The sequence below is a fragment of the Argopecten irradians genome, chromosome 6, assembly GCF_041381155.1.
Source record: "Argopecten irradians isolate NY chromosome 6, Ai_NY, whole genome shotgun sequence".
NCBI classification, from domain to species: Eukaryota; Metazoa; Mollusca; class Bivalvia; order Pectinida; family Pectinidae; genus Argopecten; species Argopecten irradians.
The window spans coordinates 22,238,884-22,263,285 of record NC_091139.1 but is presented as its reverse complement, the minus strand read 5'-3'; the positions used below and the strand labels follow the sequence as shown (position 1 = coordinate 22,263,285).

The 24,402-nt window shown below is 34.4% G+C and overlaps 3 protein-coding genes across 4 annotated transcripts in view; 2 read left to right on the top strand and 1 right to left on the bottom strand.

The window, feature by feature from the left end:
- The window catches only part of LOC138325338 (small ribosomal subunit protein uS10), a 104,727-nt gene that overhangs the window by 7,134 nt on the left and 73,191 nt on the right, over window positions 1-24,402 (top strand). The gene's annotated exons all lie outside the window — the stretch shown is intronic.
- On the top strand, window positions 5,640-17,401 carry LOC138325336 (vacuolar protein sorting-associated protein 72 homolog). Its single transcript, XM_069270922.1, has 7 exons — window positions 5,640-5,876; window positions 8,153-8,263; window positions 11,332-11,484; window positions 11,729-11,828; window positions 13,776-13,970; window positions 15,637-15,784; window positions 16,839-17,401. Exons 1-7 carry the CDS (start codon window positions 5,874-5,876, stop codon window positions 17,113-17,115), a joined length of 987 nt encoding a protein of 328 aa, XP_069127023.1. The 5' UTR covers window positions 5,640-5,873; the 3' UTR covers window positions 17,116-17,401.
- The window catches only part of LOC138325335 (uncharacterized), a 39,028-nt gene continuing 36,978 nt past the window's right edge, over window positions 22,353-24,402 (bottom strand). For both annotated transcript variants that reach the window (XM_069270921.1, XM_069270920.1), the window contains exon 21: window positions 22,353-23,056. In XM_069270921.1, the coding sequence (XP_069127022.1) occupies window positions 22,908-23,056 (149 nt within the window). In that variant the 3' untranslated portion in view covers window positions 22,353-22,907. The remainder of the gene's footprint in view (window positions 23,057-24,402) is intronic.

The window sequence follows — 24,402 nt, the reverse complement described above, 5'->3', positions numbered from 1 at the left end:
GGGATTGAGCTGAAACTTACCTGAAATGATCCTGAGATGGTCCCGACAAAGTGTTGTTATTTTTCGGGTCGATCCGAAATCCAAGATGGCCGCCACAGCCGCCATCTTGAAAACACATTTTAAACTTCTTCTCAAGTTCTACCGGTGCGATTTGGCTGAAACTTGCATGAAATGATCCTGACATGGTCCCGACAAAGTGTTGTTATTTTTCGGGTCGATCCGAAATCCAAGATGGCCGCCACAGCCGCCATCTTGAAAACACATTTTAAACTTCTTCTCAAGTTCTACCGGTGCGATTTGGCTGAAAACTTGCATGAAATGATCCTGACATGGTCCCGACAAAGTGTTGTTATTTTTCGGGTCGATCCGAAATCCAAGATGGCCGCCACAGGCGCCATCTTGAAAACACATTTTGAACTTCTTCTCAAGTTCTACCGGTGCGATTTGGCTGAAACTTGCATGAAATGATCTTGACATGGTCCCGACAAAGTGTTGTTATTTTTCGGGTCGATCCGAAATCCAAGATGGCCGCCACAGCCGCCATCTTGAAAACACATTTTAAACTTCTTCTCAAGTTCTAACGGTGCGATTTGGCTGAAACTTGCATGAAATGATCCTGACATGGTCCCGACAAAGTGTTGTTATTTTTCAGGTCGATCCGAAATCCAAGATGGCCGCCACAGGCGCCATCTTGAAAACACATTTTGAACTTCTTCTCAAGTTCTACCGGTGCGATTTGGCTGAAGCTTGCATGAAATGATCCTGACATGGTCCCGACAAAGTGTTGTTATTTTTCGGGTCGATCCGAAATCCAAGATGGCCGCCACAGCCGCCATCTTGAAAACACATTTTAAACTTCTTCTCAAGTTCTACCGGTGCGATTTGGCTGAAACTTGCATGAAATGATCCTGACATGATCCAGACAAAGTGTTGTTATTTTTCGGGTCGATCCGAAATCCAAGATGGCCGCCACAGGCGCCATCTTGAAAACACATTTTGAACTTCTTCCCAAGTTCTACCGGTGCGATTTGGCTGAAACTTGCATGAAATGATCCTGACATGGTCCCGACAAAGTGTTGTTATTTTTCGGGTCGATCCGAAATCCAAGATGGCCGCCACAGCCGCCATCTTGAAAACACATTTTAAAACTTCTTCTCAAGTTCTACCCGGTGCGATTTGGCTGAAACTTGCATGAAATGATCCTGACATGGTCCCGACAAAGTGTTGTTATTATTCGGGTTGATCTGAAATCCAAGATGGCAGCCACAGTCTCCATCTTGAAAACACATTTTAAACTTCTTCTCAAGTTCTACCAGTGCGATTTGGCTGAAACTTGCATGAAATGATCCTGACATGGTCCCGACAAAGTGTTATTATTTTTTCGGGTCGATCTGAAATCCAAGATGGCAGCCACAGTCTCCATCTTGAAAACACATTTTAAACTTCTTCTCAAGTTCTACCGGTGCAATTTCGCTGAAACTTGCATGAAATGATCCTGACATGGTCCAGACAAAGTGTTGTTATTTTTCGGGTCGATCCGAAATCCAAGATGGCCGCCACAGGCGCCATCTTGAAAACACATTTTGAACTTCTTCTCAAGTTCTACCGGTGCGATTTGGCTGAAACTTGCATGAAATGATCCTGACATGGTCCCGACAAAGTGTTGTTATTTTTCGGGTCGATCCGAAATCCAAGATGGCCGCCACAGGCGCCATCTTGAAAACACATTTTGAACTTCTTCTCAAGTTCTACCAGTGCGATTTGGCTGAAACTTGCATGAAATGATCCTGACATGGTCCCGACAAAGTGTTGTTATTTTTCGGGTCGATCTGAAATCCAAGATGGCAGCCACAGTCTCCATCTTGAAAACACATTTTGAACGTCTTCTCAAGTTCTACCGGTGCAATTTCGCTGAAACTTGCATGAAATGATCCTGACATGGTCCAGACAAAGTGTTGTTATTTTTCGGGTCAATCCGAAATCCAAGATGGCCGTCACAGCCGCCATCTTGAAAACACATTTTGAACTTCTTCTCAAGTTCTACCGAAGGGATTTGGCTGAAACTTGCATGAAATGATCCTGACATGGTCCAGACAAAGTATTGTTACATCTCTGGTTGATCCCAAATCGAAGATGACTACCATGACACTATGTCTAATTAATTTCCTATATTTAAAGGCCCTTGGGCCTCTTGTTTGAAATAAAATTTGTTGAAAGAAATTGAAAATGATCCTGACATGATCCTGACAAAGTGACACCATATATAATTAATTTTACTATTGTCAAGGTAGTCAGATGACCGTTAAGGCCCTTTGGGCCTCTTGTTTACTATGAGCTAGTCCAGGGGTGTAGAGATCGTAAATAATCGGTACTCCAGAGTATCGAGGATGACAAAACCCCAATTCGTCCAAAACTAGAGTATTGTTCATCAGTCTGGTATCCACATCTTACAAATCAGATCAGATAGAGAACAATGACGTGCTGCAACATTCATACGACCGTTTTCATAATACCAGTTCACGATCAGTTTCTGTGAAAGGCCGTCCATATCAGAAACGAGATAAACTTGCTTTTAAAAAGTAACATTTAACGCGTTATGATTAAATCTCTGGTATATGTTACAAATATTTTTTCATAACAACAGTTCCGATAACGGATAATATACATACGTTAAAATAAACAATATACTTAAACGAATGTATTAAAGACAAATAATTAAGATTTGATACGCAAACCTTTCCTTGAACCAACTTGAGCTACGATATCTAAGTTTATTGATACATATATAAAAAATATATATATATATATAAAAAAAAAAACGTTCCACGGCATTCCGACACATTTTTTTTATTTTTTTTTTCGCCATTATCAATCTCTATCTCATTTCCTTATTTAATATCTGTTTCTGAAGAATTCGATTTTGGTTTTATCCGTAGAGAAAGGATTAGGCCAATAAACCATACGGTTGTCAAGTTTAACGCGTTAAACTGCATTTTAAGCGTTAAATGTTAACGCGTCAGATGTTTTTATCACGTCAATAATTATTTAATCACGTTAACATTTTAAATGTAAATAACTTGTATACCTGACATACCTTATCTTCGGTCTTAAGTGAGCAATTCTGCTAGAACACCTTGATACATCATTCACTGGTATCCTACCGGGTTGCGCATGTACGTTAAGTTGATTGTCCACACTTACTGGTTTCTTAATGGAATCACTCCATACTTGAGGAAAATCTAAGAGGTATAAGTTATTTACAGCTATCTACACAGTTACTTTTATACTGTTATGTATACATTTTGTTAAAATTCTAATAACACTGGTGATGAAACTCAGATGATTCATTTAACACAAGATACACTGATAGCAGTCTGTATTAAATTTTAGTGGGTGTTACTTCCAGGCCTTATTCAGATTAGATTTGTAAGAGTTAATACTTGGAGAGTTCACAACATATTCTGGTAGACTATTCCAGGGGTTCACTACTCTTCTTGCAAAGGAATGGTCTATTCATCTTCGTCGGGTTTAATGTTTACTAAGTTTTCTGTTATGTCCCCTAGTTCTGTTGTTGTTTAGAAGATGGAGTAGACCCCCTGATGTCATGCTAGTGTTGTCTATGCCTTCCAAAATCCTGAATACCTGTAATTTGTTAACATTTAACGCGTTAAACTTGACAACCAATCAGAAACGTCGTTATTTTACCACGTCTTGTATCTAGTATACACATTCTATCGAAATAATTAAGAAAAAGAAAAAAAAAATAATGTACATGTATATATTCATATTTTAACAGCATCGCAATGACAACCATTTGGAAAGAGCAGACAGTAGCTGTGAAACACAAGTATTCACAAACTCTGATATTTTTAGACCACCATCATCATCATATTGCATTTTAGTACCGGTTGGTGAACAAAATGGCCGACAGGACGCCATCTTGGATTTTGACAATTGAAGTTTGTTACTGCTATTTCTCAGAAAGTAGTTAAAGTACTGAAGGGATCTGCCTCAAATTTCATGTGCAGGTTTCCCTAGGTCCCAGGTTATGCATATCGCATTTTTGTACTGTGATCATGACGCCATCTTGATTTTGACAATTAAAGTTTGCTACCGCTATTTCTCAGAAAGTACTTAAGGGATTCGTGTCAAATTGCATATGCAGGTTCCCCTAGGGGTTTAGTTGTGTATATTGCATTTTGGGACTGATTGGTCATAAAAATTGCCGACAGTTAGCCATCTTGGATTTTGATAATAGGGGTATGTTATTATCATATATCTCAGAAAGTACTCAAAGGATCTTTCTCAAATTTCATATGTAGCAATGTGTAGTAAAAGTTTCAAAATCAGAGAAAAGATTCCTCTTTCGTTTGTTAGGAATAGATCATTCTTTGGTGGGCGCCAAGTAAGTAACGCTTTTTAAAATCATTACCGAGGATAAATCCTTGTCATTACCATGTTTGGCAAGTCAAACGTTTCAAAATTCAAATATAAATATATACAATAAATAAAACTATATGTGCAATATTTTTCAATATGTTTTATGAAAAATATTAATTCACAAGTTAAAAAGCTTAAATATTTCACCATATGGTATAAGTTGGTTTGCTTCAGTTCAGTATAGAAATATCTCCTCGTCACCCGAATTTATAAAATCAGGATCTCCACAAGGATCAATAGTTGGTCCTTTATTGTTTGTAATTTGTGTAAATGGCAGTACCATGCATGTAAATGGCACAGGGATCTGAGAATTAGTTACAATTTATATTATTGTGGACCCACCAAAGTGCCCTAGCTAAGACCATTTTAGATGTTTTAGAGGTCTAGATAAAAAAATATTCTCTACATACATGTAGTTTTATATACATATATAGCACATGGGTCTGAGAATTAGTTACAGGTTATATAATTATGGACCTGCCAGCTATATAGAATGCCCATAGACCATTTTTAGATATTTTAGGAGTCTAGATCAAAAAGTGGTATCTATATACGTATGTAAGTACAATGAATTTTACCGATTTTTTAGACCATTTTAGATGTTTTATGGGTCTAGATCAAAAAGTGGTAAAGATCATATCATATACGTTAGTGTATTAAAAATAAAACTCAACGACTTCCCTCTAGTACTCTCACAATTTCATGATGGCTCTTCGGGAATATAAATGTTCCTCTAGAAACATATACAATATAATTTTACACATGTAATTTTCGTATACAGTGTATATATATTATGATTAATACCATTTTTTTTAATCTAACTTACTGTTAGACATGTAATACGTCTAAAAATGGTCTTAGGCCAATCTGGTGGGTCCGGTCATAATTATATAAGCTGCACTTTTAACTAATTTTCAGATCCCTGTGGTAAATAGTATATTCGGAACAACCGGTTTGGCCGTTTGTGAAAGTCTGTATTTCAAGTACAAATCCTGACGGACCCGTGAGGGCTCGTCTGAAACAATATAAAATCACCAGGTCCGTCTTTAATTCATAAACGAACAACTAGGTCCAACCAGTCAAACCGCATAACCGAAAACGGTCCTAGTGTAAGTAGTAACCGTTTTAGGTTACCTACAGTACGATGTAGTGTATGTGTTCTAAGCGAGACAACTCTGTCGTATTCGTATATTATCGCTCTTCAGTGTTTGGAGGTTCATAATGAGAAATTGAACTAGATGGAATGGCTAGCTTTGTGCAACTTAAACATGTGTTTCTTGTTTATTCCAACAACAAAGTGACATCGGGGCATGCTTATGAATTGTTTTAACACAAGAAGAGGGAGATCATTTGCAGCATAGGCACTAGCGTCGCTGTACGACAGAAGGTGGACCTAGTCAGGCTTCAGTGATTGAAACTGTTTTCATCAGTTCATGGTAAAGTATTGTATCATTGATTATGCTGTAATTTAAGCTATAATGCCACTGCCTTTTCGGTTTTGGTGTTAGATGTAATCCCTTTATAATTTCACATGACAATTAGCCAATCATATTTAGAATGGAAACAAAGAAAATGAGTTATCTTTATAGTTCATATGATAATCTATATTACGTTGGACTAGAATTAAAGTAAGAACAAGACAATTTTTAAGATTTTTCCTTATAAAGAAAGTTGTCAATATCGGTATCATCTTGAATTGGTGCCCCTCTGATGGTCATTTATTGAGGTCAAAGTGCCCTTTTCTAAACTCCACTTCATGTCCTTTCTTATACCTGTGGGAAACACTACTAGTGTGTATTATCACTGACAAATGAAAATACTCAAAAAAGCGATTACCCATAAAAATATTACTTTACTATAATACATTTGCTTTCCAAGATAAAGACTGAAAAATTTAAATTCAGGGTACCAAGTTAGATTAAGTTCCATCACAACAATTAATGCTCAGTATGTGTGGTAGTTGCAGGATAAATAAACATTCTGGGTCTCATCTAGCATGATCATAGACTTTGCTATTAGCTATGCAGGACCTATTATGATACACATTCTTATTAACTTTTTTACTTCTTGTGATCATTTTTCGAACATTTTACACAGTATATATAAAATGGACACTAACACACAAACACTTGCATATGCACTCATTCACAATACTTAAAAACATCAAATTGTACGTTATGAGACATCCATAAAAACATATATTTACCATTAATAGCAAACCATAACGCACATATATGCATGCTCTCACTCTCTCTCTCTCTCTCACACATACACACACACACACTCACATACATACAGACAGACAGACAAGACAGACAGATGGACAGACATACTAAAGAAGAAAGATAAGAAGGAAGAAGAAAGAAGAGGGAGGAGGGTACCGTTACACATACACTATATTATAGTTTAAATATATGATATTGAATAAAAAAATAAATAAATTGTTCTGAAGAATCGTGCTGATCGGCTATATAAACCGGTTAACCCTAACCAAAGATAAAAAGAAAATTAAAGTAAGTTAGCAGTAGTAAAATACTAAGTGAAAGACTAGGGTAAAGGTATATACTTAAAGGTCTAATAAAGGTTTCCATTTCCTCCAGCCTATTTCAAATTGCCTTTTAATATGGTCACTTTGACTAAAAAACATATATTTTTGAACTAAAAAATTATCCTTAATTACATTAATAAGAGCATTGATATTTAAAGAGTTGCTAAGACATCTGGTTTTATAAATGTAATGTTTCATAATTATCAAAATTTCATTGTCAACAGAGCTACAATTTTGTAAAACTATTCCAAAAAGAAATGAATCTTTATTATATGCAAAAGGAATAAACAATAAATCTAATAAAGTTTCAAAATTTTGAAGCAGAGTTTGCACCTCTTTGCATTCCCATAGGCAATGTATAATTGTCTCCCTTTCTGTATTACATAAAGTACACATTGGACTAGGATTTATTCCTATCTTATGAAGGAAGGTATTAGTAACTAATATATGATGAACAATTCTGACTTGAAACCATATCAATTTGGAATTTTTTGTTACCTTAAATGGAAGAGTATATATTTTTAACCACATTTCTGTATCAAAGTTAAAGCTCAAATTCCATTTTCTAGTACCTGTTGGAGTTGTAGATGGAGTTATGATAAACCTATAGAAGTCTTTCACACCCTTTTTGCTTTTAAAGAAAATTTCTAATAATTGTGGTATAAAAGGGTATGAAAGTTTCTCTGGTTTTATTTCGAGATTTCTTAAATAGCGCTTTATTGACAATATTAGTCCATGGTATTGTAAAAAATTAGTATCTATTCCAAATTTTTGTATAAATTCGTCAAAAGAAAGAAAAGTAAAATTGTCAGAATTTTTCATCAAATCATTTAAAATTAAAATACCTGACCTAAACCAATTGGGGTAAAAAACAAATTTATTATCAATTTTAATATCATTGTTGTACCAGAGAGGATACACATTCTTATTAACTTTTTTACTTCTTGTGATCATGATAACAGCTCACAAGAGCTGATGCTACTTGTACGAAATATTGATAAAATTAATTGGATTGTGTCCTTTCAAAATAGTGCACTAATAGTATGTATGCTATTTAAACTAGTACATTTAATTGGTATCTATATTTACTTGTACTAGGGCGTAGTTTTGTTGCTATTGTTTTTTAATTGAATACCTAGGTTCTAATTATGTGATTGTGTTTAGATGGCAGCTAATAGGGATAGACGTGCCAATGCTGGCAACAGAATGGGACGTATGTTGGAAGCTGAGGAAGAAGATGATTTCTACAAGACAACTTATGGTGGCTTTGATGAGGTAATAAACCATTCTTACATAAACAGCATCACTGACTTGGTACAGTTACATATTTTGAATTGTAATATTTTGCTGTTTATCTGAGTGTGTGTACAATAAAAGGTGTGACAGTTGTCACTTATGCTATGCCCTGTCATCAGTCCATCAACATTTTCTTAAATCACTACAAGTCATACAGTTTTTCATGGAATGTAACCAAATATGTCCAGAAACATTTTTGGTGAAAATTATTTTTCATCTAAATTTAGCAGCTAACCAAAATGAGGCCGGGGACAGAACTCTATTTTCTTACACCCTGTGTGAACAGAAGTGCTATAGCAAATAGGCCACTCAACGTTGTTAGTTTGTTGTTTAACTTCTGGGAATATAACTGATTAGTTCTGATATCTGGTTTACCATATATGGATGGCAATTGGATTTGAAGGAATTCGAAAGTGGAACAGAGTTATTTAAACATCAAGAACAAGAATTGAATTTTCTGATGATTGAACTGACGATACTCAATGATCTGTATCTTTATGATGTGTCTGATCAGAAGGAAAAGAACTTGACTAAAACAAGGAAGTATTTTCCATGATCTATCATCATGCTTCGTTGGAGCTAGCGATGTGTCATGAAATCTATTTATGTTGGGAAATGTTTCTTTGATACCATGAGAGTTGAGTCACTTGAAAGAATAAGAGACACTGTGGAATTATTAAAAGCAAACTTGGCGTTCTGGAGTATTATTTAGAGATTAGTCACAGGATTTGCAGCAAATGAAAAAATCAGTTATCTTGTTATTTAGCTTTATACTGTACTTTAAAATGTATATATAATCATGTTATTTACCTGGTAGCTATATACATACTCTATATAGGTAGGTATCATGTGATTTAGTTATATACATACTCTATATAGGTAGGTATCATGTGATTTAGTTATATACTGTACTATATATATTGATAGGTAACCATGTTATTTAGCTACCGATATATACGTTACTAAAATACTATAATATAGGTAGGTAATCATGTGATTTAGCTGTATACTGTACTATAAATAGGTAGGTAATCATGTGATATAGCTATATACAGTACTATATATAGGTAGGTAATCATGTTATTTAGCTATATACTGTACTGTACTATATTATATAGGTAGGTAATCATGTGATTTAGCTATATACTGTACTATAAATAGGTAGGTAATCATGTGATATAGCTATATACAGTACTATATATAGGTAGGTAATCATATGATTTAGCTATATACTGTACTGTACTATATTATATAGGTAGGTAATCATGTGATTTAGCTATATACTGTACTATAAATAGGTAGGTAATCATGTGATATAGCTATATACAGTACTATATATAGGTAGGTAATCATGTTATTTAGCTATATACTGTACTGTACTATATATAGGTAGGTAGTCATATGATTTAGCTATAGGAGATTTCAGAAAAGATGGCGTGACGTCACAGAAAATTTACATCCGGGTTCTCAAAGGTACAAACACAGTATGGCGACTGATAAAAACAATAACAGATACGTACATCCCTGCTTCAAAATAGATACTTTGTCAAAAGTTTACGCTTTCATACTTGCAAATTCTGATTTTGAAATGGTTTCTTATTGTTTCACAGGTTACGGATGTTGACATTTTTATATTTTCATTTGGTTATTGCTAAATTTTAGTGTCGAAGCCACCTATCGAAGCGCTGCCGGGCCATCACACGTAGGCCTATCCGATTTTGTTCATACGTATAAATTCAGGTTGTGAAAAGGTGTTTATGAAAAGATGATCTATTTCAATGTATAATGTTTCTGTTATACATGAAAAACTGTTCACAATACGATATGATATAAACAAAACGTGAACCAGCTGACCAGACCACGGCCGCTCGTGTATGGCTTCGTCGCTGGTAGATCACCGCAGGCCACAGCATTGTTGGGGAAATAAATCATATTAATAATTATCAACACTTTTATCTCAAAAAGTACTTGTTTAAGATATATATTCGTTATTTAATATGTACATGTTGTTTTAATGGAATACTCTTGTATCATAACAAAATTACGAATAGTAATTAAACTACTGTTTTACACGTACACGTATGGCTGCCGATCTCGTAAAATAATATGGTGAAATCGTTCAGTTTTCATGCTGTAGATTTCATTTTTAATATTTCATTATCAGCCGCTTTTATGCCATGGACTGCTGTGTTAAGTCTCAAACTGAAGTGGTATTTCTTTTAGATAAGTGGAATACATATTAGAGACTTCATTTAAATTGATATAAATTACAGATCGTAGTACTGTAAATGCTGACCAGGATACATATTGCGCACGGCTTCGAGAATCCTAAATACTCAAAGTTTTGTTTAAAAATATGATAAAAAGAACCTACAAACTGATTCATTTGTATGTTATAAACTAAATCCCAAAATTGATGACAAAAAAATAACCAGAATACGTAATTTAATGACACTGAAAATGGACGAAATTCGGGTTCTCGGCTGTACTGTAATGGCTGCCGTGAGCTTGGGGTAATCTACGAAAGCAAATGTTTAATTTTGCACTAATCACACATCGTAAAGTGTTTTATCAAGAAACACTTCGAAAACAGTAATTGCTTATAATTATATTTTGAGGAACTTTGAATTTAATTTGTAATTTCAAGTTGATATTTGCAATATATCTGTCAATGTTTATACGTAATGGCGACCGTGTTTTCTCGTAGCGGTCGAAAATGGAGTATAAACAGAGTAAAATATATGAATACTATATGTTTAAATTTGTATATTATTGTAAAATATTTTTATTTACACTTTTTGAAATGTAAATAACGCAATAGTTCTCGGATTGGCGTACTATTTATTACAATAAAATGTAAACAAACATCGCAAGCGGCTGTGTTCCCACAATGTTTATGTGTACAGATATAAGAGTTGTACCTTTGAGCGCCCGGATGTACCTTTGTGTGACGTCATCGCCATCTTTTCTGAAATCTCCTATATACTGTACTCTATATAGGTAGGTAATCACTTTTAGCAAAACTAATTCCATGTTCATATCTTCAGGAAGAGGGTGATCAGGTTTATAACTCCGAAGATTCTGAATCTGATCAGATTGATTCTGACTTCAGTATTGATGAAAATGATGAGGTCCGCAGCGATGTGGATGATGATGATGCACCCAAAAAACGGAAAGGAATATCGACAAAAGCATATAAGGTAGAGTGTCAGTTTTATTCTTTACCAAGATTGAATGAAGTATTTTTCACTAATTAAAGTATGTGCATTGTTAAATAAGGTTTAATCTTTAAAATTTTTGTTCAATATTTGTAAATATTTTATGAAAATTTGTCTTGGTGTAAGTTTGGTGTAATACGGTACATTTGTTGTTGAATTGCTGTTTAAATTTGCCGTGCCAGGGGTATTATAAAATAAGAAAAGTTTCTGCTATGCACTTTAACAGGAACCTGTTAAAAAGCCAAAAACTGAAGAGAAGAAACCAAAAGAGAAGAAAGAAAAGAAGAAAAAGACATTATCAGCAGTTCAGATCTATCACACTCCAGGTATAGAACGTCACCACTAACGATGTACAGGAGAACTAATGTTATAATTGATGTGGGAAACGGGTATAATCATAATCAACAGGAAAACTAATGCTACAATTGATATGGGAATGTGGGACACAGGTATAATCAGCAGGAAAACTAATGTTACAATTGATGTGGGAATGTTGGAAACGGGTAAAATCAGCAGGAAAACTCATGCTACAATTCATGTGGGGATGTGGGAAACAGGTATAATCAGTAGGGAAACTAATGCTACAATTGATGTGGGAATGTGGGACACAGGTATAATCAACAGGAAAACTAATGTTACAATTGATGTGGGAATGTGGGAAACAGGTATAATCAGTAGGGAAACTAATGTTACAATTGATGTGGGAATGTGGGACACAGGTATAATCAGTAGGGAAACTAATGCTACAATTGATGTGGGAATGTGGGACACAGGTATAATCAGTAGGGAAACTAATGCTACAATTGATGTGGGAATGTGGGACACAGGTATAATCAGCAGGAAAACTAATGTTACAATTGATGTGGGGATGTGGAACACAGGTATAATCAGCAGGAAAACTAATGCTACAATTGATGTGGGAATGTGGGACACAGGTATAATCAGCAGGGAAACTAATGTTACAATTGATGTTGGAATGTTGGACACAGGTATAATCAGTAGTGAAACTAATGTTACAATTGATGTGGGAATGTTGGACACAGGTATAATCAGCAGGAAAACTAATGCTACAATTGATGTGGGAATGTGGGACACAGGTACAATCAGCAGGAAAACTAATGCTACAATTGATGTGGGAATGTGGGACACAGGTACAATCAGCAGGAAAACTAATGTTACAATTCATGTGGGGATGTGGGACACAGGTATAATCAGTAGGGAAACTAATGCTACAATTGATGTGAGAATGTGGGACACAGGTATAATCAACAGAAAAACTAATGTTACAATTGATGTGGGAATGTGGGACACAGGTATAATCAGTAGGGAAACTAATGTTACAATTGATGTGGGAATGTGGGACACAGGTATAATCAGTAGGGAAACTAATGCTACAATTGATGTGGGAATGTGGGACACAGGTATAATCAGTAGGGAAACTAATGTTACAATTGATGTGGGAATGTGGGACACAGGTATAATCAGTAGGGAAACTAATGTTACAATTGATGTGGGAATGTGGGACACAGGTATAATCAGCAGGAAAACTAATGCTACAATTGATGTGGGAATGTGGGACACAGGTATAATCAGTAGGGAAACTAATGCTACAATTGATGTGGGGATGTGGGACACAGGTATAATCAGCAGGGAAACTAATGTTACAATTGATGTGGGAATGTGGGACACAGGTATAATCAGTAGGGAAACTAATGTTACAATTGATGTGGGAATGTGGGACACAGGTATAATCAGTAGGGAAACTAATGCTACAATTGATGTGGGAATGTGGGACACAGGTATAATCAACAGGAAAACTAATGTTACAATTGATGTGGGAATGTGGGACACAGGTATAATCAGCAGGAAAACTAATGTTACAATTGATGTGGGAATGTGGGACACAGGTATAATCAGCAGGAAAACTAATGTTACAATTGATGTGGGAATGTGGGACACAGGTATAATCAGTAGGGAAACTAATGCTACAATTGATGTGTGGATTTAGGACAATGGTATAATCAGCAGAAAATTAATGTTTCAATTGATGTTGGGATGTGGGACACAGGTTTAATCAGCAGGGAAACTAACAGTTATTTCAAAGAAAATATGGACCACAATGTGCTATAAATCTGACAAACACTTTTATTTGAATGTTAGAAAACAAGAGTCTAATTAAAGATAGAAAGCATGTTACATAAAAAAGAAAAACTGTCTTGCATTCATAAAGACGTAAGTTATACAAAGCTGTTGGACCTCTTTGTTTTTACTAGAGAAGAAATCTTTAAGAAAATCAACAGCAATCAAATCCAATGCACGTGAGGAACGTGAAAAAGTTCGAGAGATGAAGCAGAAGATGTTGAAGGACATAGCAACACAGAAGAAGGTAGCAGAGGTGAGGAGGTTGACACAGGAAGAACTACTGGCGGAGGCAGAAATTACAGAGGAGCTTAACCTCAAGTCTTTGGGTAATTGTTGTCATGCCTTAAATCATTTAGGATAAAATGAAAATAAGGAAGGAATCTAATTCTTACATTGTATAAAATAATCATACAGTCAAACCTCGATGATTCGAACTTCGATGAATCGAATTTCTCGCTGTATCGAACTTTTTGTCTGGTCCCGAATTTCTTCACTATATAACATTACTAACTAACCCATGTATGAATCGAAGTTTTATGAATCGAAGTTCTCGATGTATCGAACTTTTTTCATGGACCATTTGTTATAGAATCATAGGTAACTGACACTCGATGATTCGAATAAAAATTTACCTGTGCAGATCAGGTGTTCGCCGATACCCCGTGGCATGCTGTCACACCTAGCTGTCTCGCCGGACAAAAGGGATTATGACAGCTTGTGTTGCTAGCTTGATATCATCAAGATAATTAATATCAATAATCAGGCCGATACCCGGTGCTTTGTTTTTACAAGCTGCGTTATTAAATCATTAGTACGGCAAAGATACAGTTAGTCGTTTTTGATGTTCGCCGCCGCCATTGGTAGCGGTTTGTAGAATTTACGGAACGGTAAATAGCGAGCCACATTATTAGTAACTCATACTCAAAACTGTTACATTGCACAACTTTGGCATAAATACTGGAGCAAATCGATCATTCTAAATCGAAGTATTTTGTAGGTGTTGTAGCGCTTTCGGTTCCTCCTTTTTAGTTTCGTTTTTACAACGTGTTTTCGTTTTTATATTCATTCCGTAATATTAACCATCGCTTAAATAGTCACCAAACGAACACTTGTACATGGGTTAGGCCTAGTACACGTAAGTCTTGTTTATAATATACGTATGTATTGCTAACGATAGCAATACATGTGATTAATCGCATACTTCGTTTTTATTTTGTTCTGCTTGTGGTAAATACAATTATTATAAAGTTTACGGAACGGAGACGACATGTACACAACTACCACAGTTGGTCATGGTAAAAAAAACATCGGTCTAATTTCAACCACGAATAATTCGAAGTCTCTGTGTTTCGAAGTTTTTCTGACGGTCCCTTGAACTTCGATACATCGAGGTTTGACTGTATATGATACTGAACTAAAGAGAATACAAATGGTCAGTGTCTTGAATATAAACTGTTTTTTGGTCTAGGGTTAAGAAAGACTAAAGTGAAGAGCCACTTTTTTCTTCCTGACCAAGCCAAAAATAAAGCTTATATATTTTAAGACACTGACAATGTATACTTTTTATCCTACTACATTGATTTAAAACACACATATTTAAGTTCAAAGATGCCAACATTGTTGCAAATATGTCTGTCTTTCAAATAGTGTTTCACCTTGGAAGTAGGTCGTTTAATCGGCGCACATACTGAAATTCCCCCAAAAAAACAACAATTATACAGCATAAAATCTGTGTTGTTGCAAATGTTTATATTATAAAGCATCATACATATTCACCCATATTTTTGAAGGATTTTCACAGCTTAGTTCATTAAAACTTATGGTTTTCAATAGATTACCGGTACTGAAGATCACGTTTCAAACTTTCCGTCCAGTTAAGAGTCACATATATCTCACCACATAAGGAGAATGCTCTGGTACATGTCTCTATGCATTTCATTATATGATAATTTTAGGTGTTAAATGAAAATTCCGAGCCATACTTTTTTGTAGAGAACTACCAGCGGATGGAGATGGAGAAGAAGAAAAGTCGTGTGTCTAAGCAGATAAACCGTGGCCCTCTGATCAGATACCAGTCCTTTACAATGCCGCTGATCGAAGAGTTACCTTCTGAGGTCGAGATCAGTGTGGACGTTGACAGGTCAGTAGAAACAATAGAATCCTTTACCTCAATCAGGCAAAGAAAGCTCAAACCAAAGGATAAAATTCTGAAGGTGTCTTAAGAAGAGACTTGCCAGATGTTGACAGCTTCAGAATCCTATCTCAGTATTTCAAATATCTTGTCTTGCTTGCAAGGATGATTATATTTAGGTCATCTGACCTGAAGGGTCAGGATAACCTGTACCTGTCGCCATGCTCCATCCGTAAACGTTTTGTATTGTCATTTTCAAGTTAATTGAAATCCAAGATGGTTGTCATAGCTGCCATCTTGAAAACAGATTTTGAACTTCTTCCCAAGTTCTATTAGTATCATTTAGTTGAAACATGTCTGAAGTTTTCCTGACATGGTCTTGAACAAGTGTTGTAATCTTTTGGGTCTATCTGAAATCCAAGATGGCTATTACAACCTCCATCTTCAAAACCTATATTGAACTTCTAAAGTTAAGTACATTTTACCAGTGTGATTTAGCTTAAAATTATATGAATCGATCTTGACATGGCATGACCAAGTGTTGGTATTTTTTGGGTTGAACTTAAATCCAAGATGAATGCTACTGTCGCCATCTTGAAAACACATATTGAGCTTCTCATACGAACGCCAAAGTCAGTTTTTTGAAACTGTTTTGAATTCTTTACTTATCTAATTGGTGCCATGTTTCAGTATTTAGGCTTAAGGCTATATAGCCTGACAGCATTATATATTGATTTTTGTGGATAATGTAACACATTTATATAAGGTGATTTTTAAAAGATTAAGAGAGATCTTCCATCTATAGTGAGTAAAGAATTCATTATCATAAGATTTACACAGAAATCTCCGGTGGCATGACAAATGACATCATAATAAGAGGATGGCAGTTCATAGATCAACTGTGTTTGATAAGGCCACATAGTAGAGCTGCAGTGAAAATGCAAATATCTTTCAGTCAAATAAGGCCACATAGTAGAGCTGCAGTGAAAATGCAAATATCTTTCAGTCAAATAAATCTAGTTATTATCAAGATATTTACTCCTTCTTAATCTATTTATTTCAGTATTGAACCCCAAAAGAAGGTAGAAGAATATGATTTAGTGAATGGTGAGAAGTGCTCGAGGACGTTTATAACATTTACAGATGAAAGGATATTCAAGGACTACTTTCCACAGAAGAAACATAAGCCTCCTGTTAAACAGTACTGTCCAGTGACTAAAAAACCTGCAAAATATTTTGATCCTATCACACAGACACCTTACTCCTGTCTCAAGGCTTTCCAGTGTATTAGAGAGGCTTATACGCATCAACTGGAAGAAACAGGCCATAAGAAGAAGTGAATGGTGTACAATGCTACATTTTTGTATACCAGTTTTTCTAATGCTGAGAGAATGTGATTTTGAACAATACTGGGTGTTCAGTTATACACTGGAATACTGCATAGATGTATAAATATATAAGTCAGTCATAATTAAGTATTAATTATGAAATTATTTTTCATTTGTAACATCTGAAGAATAAACAAAAAACGCTACATTTAATTTTTTATTGCAATTTTTGTTGGTGCTCTTTTACCAGGGTGCCCTTATTACTTATCATTAAAGTACACATTATTTTCACAATAAATCATGTTTGTTATTTTAAACATCACGAACCTGGGCTCGCACTAACTTTCCAGTTTGCTTAGCAAAAACTGCGAAAGTGATTTTTAGCCAATCATCATCAGATGGTGGGCTATTTAAATCGCCTATCGTCCGTGGTCAATGGTCCGTCCTTCCATCTGTCCTTCCGTCCATTAACAATTCTTGTTACCACTATTTCTCAAAATGCACTAGAGGGATCTTTGTGAAAAGCACATACATACAGATGAAAATTGCATTTAGCTCCGGATCATTCATTAAACTTTACAAACCTTCAACATTAAATATATATGGAACTGTAACTGATTAACATATCGACTGTTTTAGACTTTCATTAGAAATGCCATTGATCACACTAGAACTGTCATAAATCATTAGATATTGTTTCACTACAACTTACATAAATCTTTAGATGTTGTGACACTCTGTTGTTACACTAGAACTGTCATTAATCATTAGATGTTGTTACACTAGAACTGTCATTAATCATTAGATGTTGTTACACTAGAACTGCCATTAATCATTAGATGTTGTTACACTAGAACTGTCATTAATCATTAGATGTTGTTACACTAGAACTGCCATTAATCATTAGATGTCGTTACACTAGAACTGTCATTAATCATTAGATGTTGTTACACTAGAACTGCCATTAATCATTAGATGTTGTTACACTAGAACTGTCATTAATCATTAGATGTTGTTACACTAGAACTGCCATTAATCATTAGATGTTGTTACACTAGAACTGAAAATCATTAATCATTAGATGTTGTTACACTAGAACTGTCATTAATCATTAGATGTTGTTACACTAGAACTGTCATTAATCATTAGATGTTGTTACACTTAGAACTGTACATTAATCATTAGATGTTGTTACACTAGAACTGCCATTAATCATTAGATGTTGTTACACTAGAACTGCCATTAATCATTAGATGTTGTTACACTAGAACTGCCATTAATCATTAGATGTTGTTACACTAGAACTGCCATTAATCATTAGATGTTGTTACACTAGAACTGCCATTAATCATTAGATGTTGTTACACTAGAACTGCCATTAATCATTAGATGTTGTTACACTAGAACTGACATTAATCATTAGATGTTTGTTACACTAGAACTGACATTAATCATTAGATGTTGTTACACTGAGAACTGAACATTAATCATTAGATGTTGTTACACTAGAACTGCATTAATCATTAGATGTTGTTACACTAGAACTGCCATTAATCATTAGATGTTGTTACACTAGAACTGCCATTAATCATTAGATGTTGTTACACTAGAACTGCATTAATCATTAGATGTTGTTACACTAGAACTGTCATTAATCATTAGATGTTGTTACACTAGAACTGCCATTAATCATTAGATGTTGTTACACTAGAACTGCCATTAATCATTAGATGTTGTGACACTAGAACTGCCATTAATCATTAGATGTTGTTACACTAGAACTGCATTAATCATTAGATGTTGTTACACTAGAACTGCCATTAATCATTAGATGTTGTTACACTAGAACTGCCATTAATCATTAGATGTTGTTACACTAGAACTGCCATTAATCATTAGATGTTGTTACACTAGAACTGCCATTAATCATTAGATGTTGTTACACTAGAACTGCCATTAATCATTAGATGTTGTTACACTAGAACTGCCATTAATCATTAGATGTTGTTACACTAGAACTGCCATAAATCATTAGATGTTGTTACACTAGAACTGCCATAAATCATTAGATGTTGTTACACTAGAACTGTCATTAATCATTAGATGTTGTTACACTAGAACTGCCATTAATCATTAGATGTTGTTACACTAGAACTGCCATTAATCATTAGATGTTGTTACACTAGAACTGCCATTAATCATTAGATGTTGTTACACTAGAACTGCCATTAAATCATTAGATGTTGTTACACTAGAACTAGATGTTGTTACACTAGAACTGTCATTAATCATTAGATGTTGTTACACTAGAACTGCAATAAATCATTAGATGTTGTTACACTAGAACTAGATGTTGTTACACTAGAACTGCCATAAATCATTAGATGTTGTTACACTAGAACTGCCATTAATCATTAGATGTTGTTACACTAGAACTGTCATTAATCATTAGATGTTGTTACACTAGAACTGCCATAAATCATTAGATTACACTAGAACTGTAATCATTAGATGTTGTTACACTAGAACTGCCATAAATCATTAGATGTTGTTACACTAGAACTGCAATAAATCATTAGATGTTGTTACACTAGAACTAGATGTTGTTACACTAGAACTGCCATTAATCATTAGATGTTGTTACACTAGAACTGCCATAAATCATTAGATGTTGTTACACTAGAACTGCCATAAATCATTAGATGTTGTTACACTAGAACTGCCATAAATCATTAGATGTTGTTACACTAGAACTGCCATAAATCATTAGATGTTGTTACACTAGAACTGCCATAAATCATTAGATGTTGTTACACTAGAACTGCCATAAATCATTAGATGTTGTTACACTAGAACTAGATGTTGTTACACTAGAACTGCCATAAATCATTAGATGTTGTTACACTAGAACTGCCATAAATCATTAGATGTTGTTACACTAGAACTGCCATAAATCATTAGATGTTGTTACACTAGAACTGCCATAAATCATTAGATGTTGTTACACTAGAACTGCCATAAATCATTAGATGTTGTTACACTAGAACTGCCATTAATCATTAGATGTTGTTACACTAGAACTGCCATTAATCATTAGATGTTGTTACACTAGAACTGCCATAAATCATTAGATGTTGTTACACTAGAACTGCCATTAATCATTAGATGTTGTTACACTAGAACTGTCATTAATCATTAGATGTTGTTACACTAGAACTGCCATAAATCATTAGATGTTGTTACACTAGAACTGCCATTAATCATTAGATGTTGTTACACTAGAACTGCCATAAATCATTAGATGTTGTTACACTAGAACTGCCATTAATCATTAGATGTTGTTACACTAGAACTGCCATAAATCATTAGATGTTGTTACACTAGAACTGCCATAAATCATTAGATGTTGTTACACTAGAACTGCCATAAATCATTAGATGTTGTTACACTAGAACTGCCATAAATCATTAGATGTTGTTACACTAGAACTGCCATAAATCATTAGATGTTGTTACACTAGAACTGCCATAAATCATTAGATGTTGTTACACTAGAACTAGATGTTGTTACACTAGAACTGCCATAAATCATTAGATGTTGTTACACTAGAACTGCCATTAATCATTAGATGTTGTTACACTAGAACTGCCATAAATCATTAGATGTTGTTACACTAGAACTGCCATTAATCATTAGATGTTGTAACACTAGAACTGCCATAAATCATTAGATGTTGTTACACTAGAACTGCCATAAATCATTAGATGTTGTTACACTAGAACTGCCATTAATCATTAGATGTTGTTACACTAGAACTGCCATAAATCACTAGAACTGCCATTAATCATTAGATGTTGTTACACTAGAACTGCCATAAATCATTAGATGTCGTTACACTAGAACTGCCATAAATCATTAGATGTTGTTACACTAGAACTGCCATAAATCATTAGATGTTGTTACACTAGAACTGCCATAAATCATTAGATGTTGTTACACTAGAACTGCCATAAATCATTAGATGTTGTTACACTAGAACTGCCATAAATCATTAGATGTTGTTACACTAGAACTGCCATAAATCATTAGATGTTGTTACACTAGAACTGCCATAAATCATTAGATGTTGTTACACTAGAACTAGATGTTGTTACACTAGAACTGCCATAAATCATTAGATGTTGTTACACTAGAACTGCCATAAATCATTAGATGTTGTTACACTAGAACTGCCATTAATCATTAGATGTTGTTACACTAGAACTGCCATTAATCATTAGATGTTGTTACACTAGAACTGTCATAAATCATTAGATGTTGTTACACTAGAACTGCCATAAATCATTAGATGTTGTTACACTAGAACTGCCATAAATCATTAGATGTTGTTACACTAGAACTGCATAAATCATTAGATGTTGTTACACTAGAACTGTCATAAATCATTAGATGTTGTTACACTAGAACTGCCATTAAATCATTAGATGTTGTTACACTAGAACTGCATTAATCATTAGATTTGTTACACTAGAACTGCATAAATCATTAGATGTTGTTACACTAGAACTGCATAATCATTAATGTTGTACACTAGAACGCAAGATTAGATTGTTGTTACACTAGAACTGCCATAAATCATTAGATGTTGTTACACTAGAACTGCCATAAATCATTAGATGTTGTTACACTAGAACTGCCATAAATCATTAGATGTTGTTACACTAGAACTGCCATAAATCATTAGATGTTGTTACACTAGAACTAGATGATGTTGTACACTAGAACTGCCATAAATCATTAGATGTTGTTACACTAGAACTGCCATTAATCATTAGATGTTGTTACGCTAGAACTGCCATAAATCATAAGATGTTGTTACGTAACACATAAAATTGTCATTAATCATTATGTGTTGTTACGCTAGAACTGCCATTAATCAGTAGGTGTCGTGACACTAGTTCCAATTGAATTGTCATAAATCTCAAATTGAAGATTTTAGATTTTGGCACTTTCATCTGCATCGAGTATCACTGTGGTCAAAAAGTCAAAGTCAAAAAGTGATGTACCATGTGCCGGTCTTACGTTGTATATTGATGTACATCCAATAGATAAACCACAATTTACTTACACGTGCAAAATTTACACAGTTCATGTTTATCAAAAAACATTCAGATGCTTTTTCACAGATACAACAAAATGTCACTGTCCATTGCGTGCATTGGATAAAATGATGAAATCAAACAAACGTACTTTTGATGAAGTACTTTATTTGTGATAAACAAGTACAGAAAAGTGGGAATGTGTTAGTATGTGATGAAATGTTTAGTGAACCTACAGAGAAATGAACGGTGTTTATTATCTAAAATATTCTCTTTCCCCTATATTCCCTTAGACGAAATAAAACTTAAGTGTAGGCTTTCTCACAATCATCAAAATTCTATTACGTTATTTTATCGCTAAAATATCATCTAGATTTAAAATAAAATTGAATGGAAAAAAACTGTCTATAAGTTATGAACTCAAGTTAACGAATTCATTCTTACACTTTGAATAATTTGCGACATCTGTTTATCGTCATAATAATTGTAGAAATATGAGCTGTATACTACAATGTAGCAATAGGTCAATGCTTAAATATATTTACACATATACAACAACAAACAAACATGTGTGTAAAGGTAGGTTTTTTTTAAAATTCAGAATAATAAAGTAGTAAAACTTCACTTGATCAACACGTGCGTCACCAAAGTTTAAAACTGATCGTCAACTGATGATTTACGTTGCACCTACGACCGGCATTGATACTAGGATTCACTGTTTTCATCCATTCGCTTAAAGGATATCTTCATATCGTCCATAGTTTTGTTGGAGGCTTTAAGGTATATCACTACCACAACTGCTGCCAAAATCACCCCCAGAACAATCATACCTAGCGCTAGCCCGGCCATGGCACCTGTAACAGCCCATCAAAGTCAAATTTAACTTCCATGATATTACACAACATTCGCAGTTTAAAAATACGTAAATATGGCAAAAAGGTGATAAGAAAGATTATCAAATTAGACATGAGCCCACATGAATAACAATATTAATTTCACTGAAAATGTTAGCATATATTGGTGATTTTAAAGATGTTGGGAAATTTATTTGGCAGACTTTTATGTGCCATAACTACGAGAAAATTTTGACATATTATTTTTTCTTCGTAACTTGTAGAAAAAACATACATTTTGATGAATTAAACTAAAAAAATCATTCAAATGCACAGACAAACATGTAGATTTTTATGTACAGTAATATTTCGTGTTTTAAACTTGTGTATGTTTAGATGAAAGCATATCTTTACAATTACAAATTACATTGTAAAATATGAAATGAATGTATACAACTTGAATTCTTTGTTTGGCCATGTTTACTCATTTCAGTGCACTGTAGAGGTAACGATCGCGTTTTTTGGCAGTGCTGCCAAAATTCATTCTTGTAAGTATTGCCATTATCAAAATGTTGCTAGCTTTTGGATGAATAAGATGAATAACATTTCAAAAGCACTTCTTAATTCATCAGTATGATAATACAGAACAAATATAACTTCAAATTCATATGTTCCGTAACTTTCATACTTATTGATCAAGAAAAGCTTTTGAAATATTATTCATCTTAAAAAATACCAACATTTTGAGAATGTCAATGCTTTTAATCCACAGGTTTAAATTTTACAAGTTGGCATTACTGCTAAAATAATTACATTTACATATACAGCGCAGTAAAATGAGAGCATAATGTCAGACCATGAAGCCAAGTTGTGGTCTACATTTCATTTCAAATCTTTACAATGTTATCAGTAATTGTAATTCACATCACCATTTAAATGATTTTTACATTGTAATTAATCAAACCTGATGGTTTTCACAATCTAATTAAAATTATACTTGTAATTCCGCTTCACTACGATGCTCTACGTTACGCTCCAATACAAGATCTAACAATGTCCCGTTCGGGATCACCTCAGCATGACCCCTGTGGTTAGCCAATCAGTGTCTCGCCTACGGAATCTTCGGTTCCCTTCTCTTAGTTCTATACTCTTCGTCAGGCTGCGCTCCGCTCATTCAGTGACGCGGACGCAAGGGAGGTAACTGAGGCGGGAACCAGGCTAAATCTTCGGTGTGGTTGATTCATTCGGAAATATAAACGGTTAAGAGGTGACCCCGAACGGGGACCATCGTAGTGGAGCGGAATTACAAGTCTAATTTTAATTAGATTGATGGTTTTCAATAGATTAATGAAGAAAAAAATAGCATG

Bases quoted from the DNA above. Each gene is read 5' to 3' on its own strand.
- LOC138325336 (XM_069270922.1), top strand. The intron at 11,485-11,728 runs GTAGAGTGTCAG...GCACTTTAACAG, and splicing joins TATCGACAAAAGCATATAAG to GAACCTGTTAAAAAGCCAAA. The intron at 15,785-16,838 runs GTCAGTAGAAAC...TATTTATTTCAG, and splicing joins ATCAGTGTGGACGTTGACAG to TATTGAACCCCAAAAGAAGG.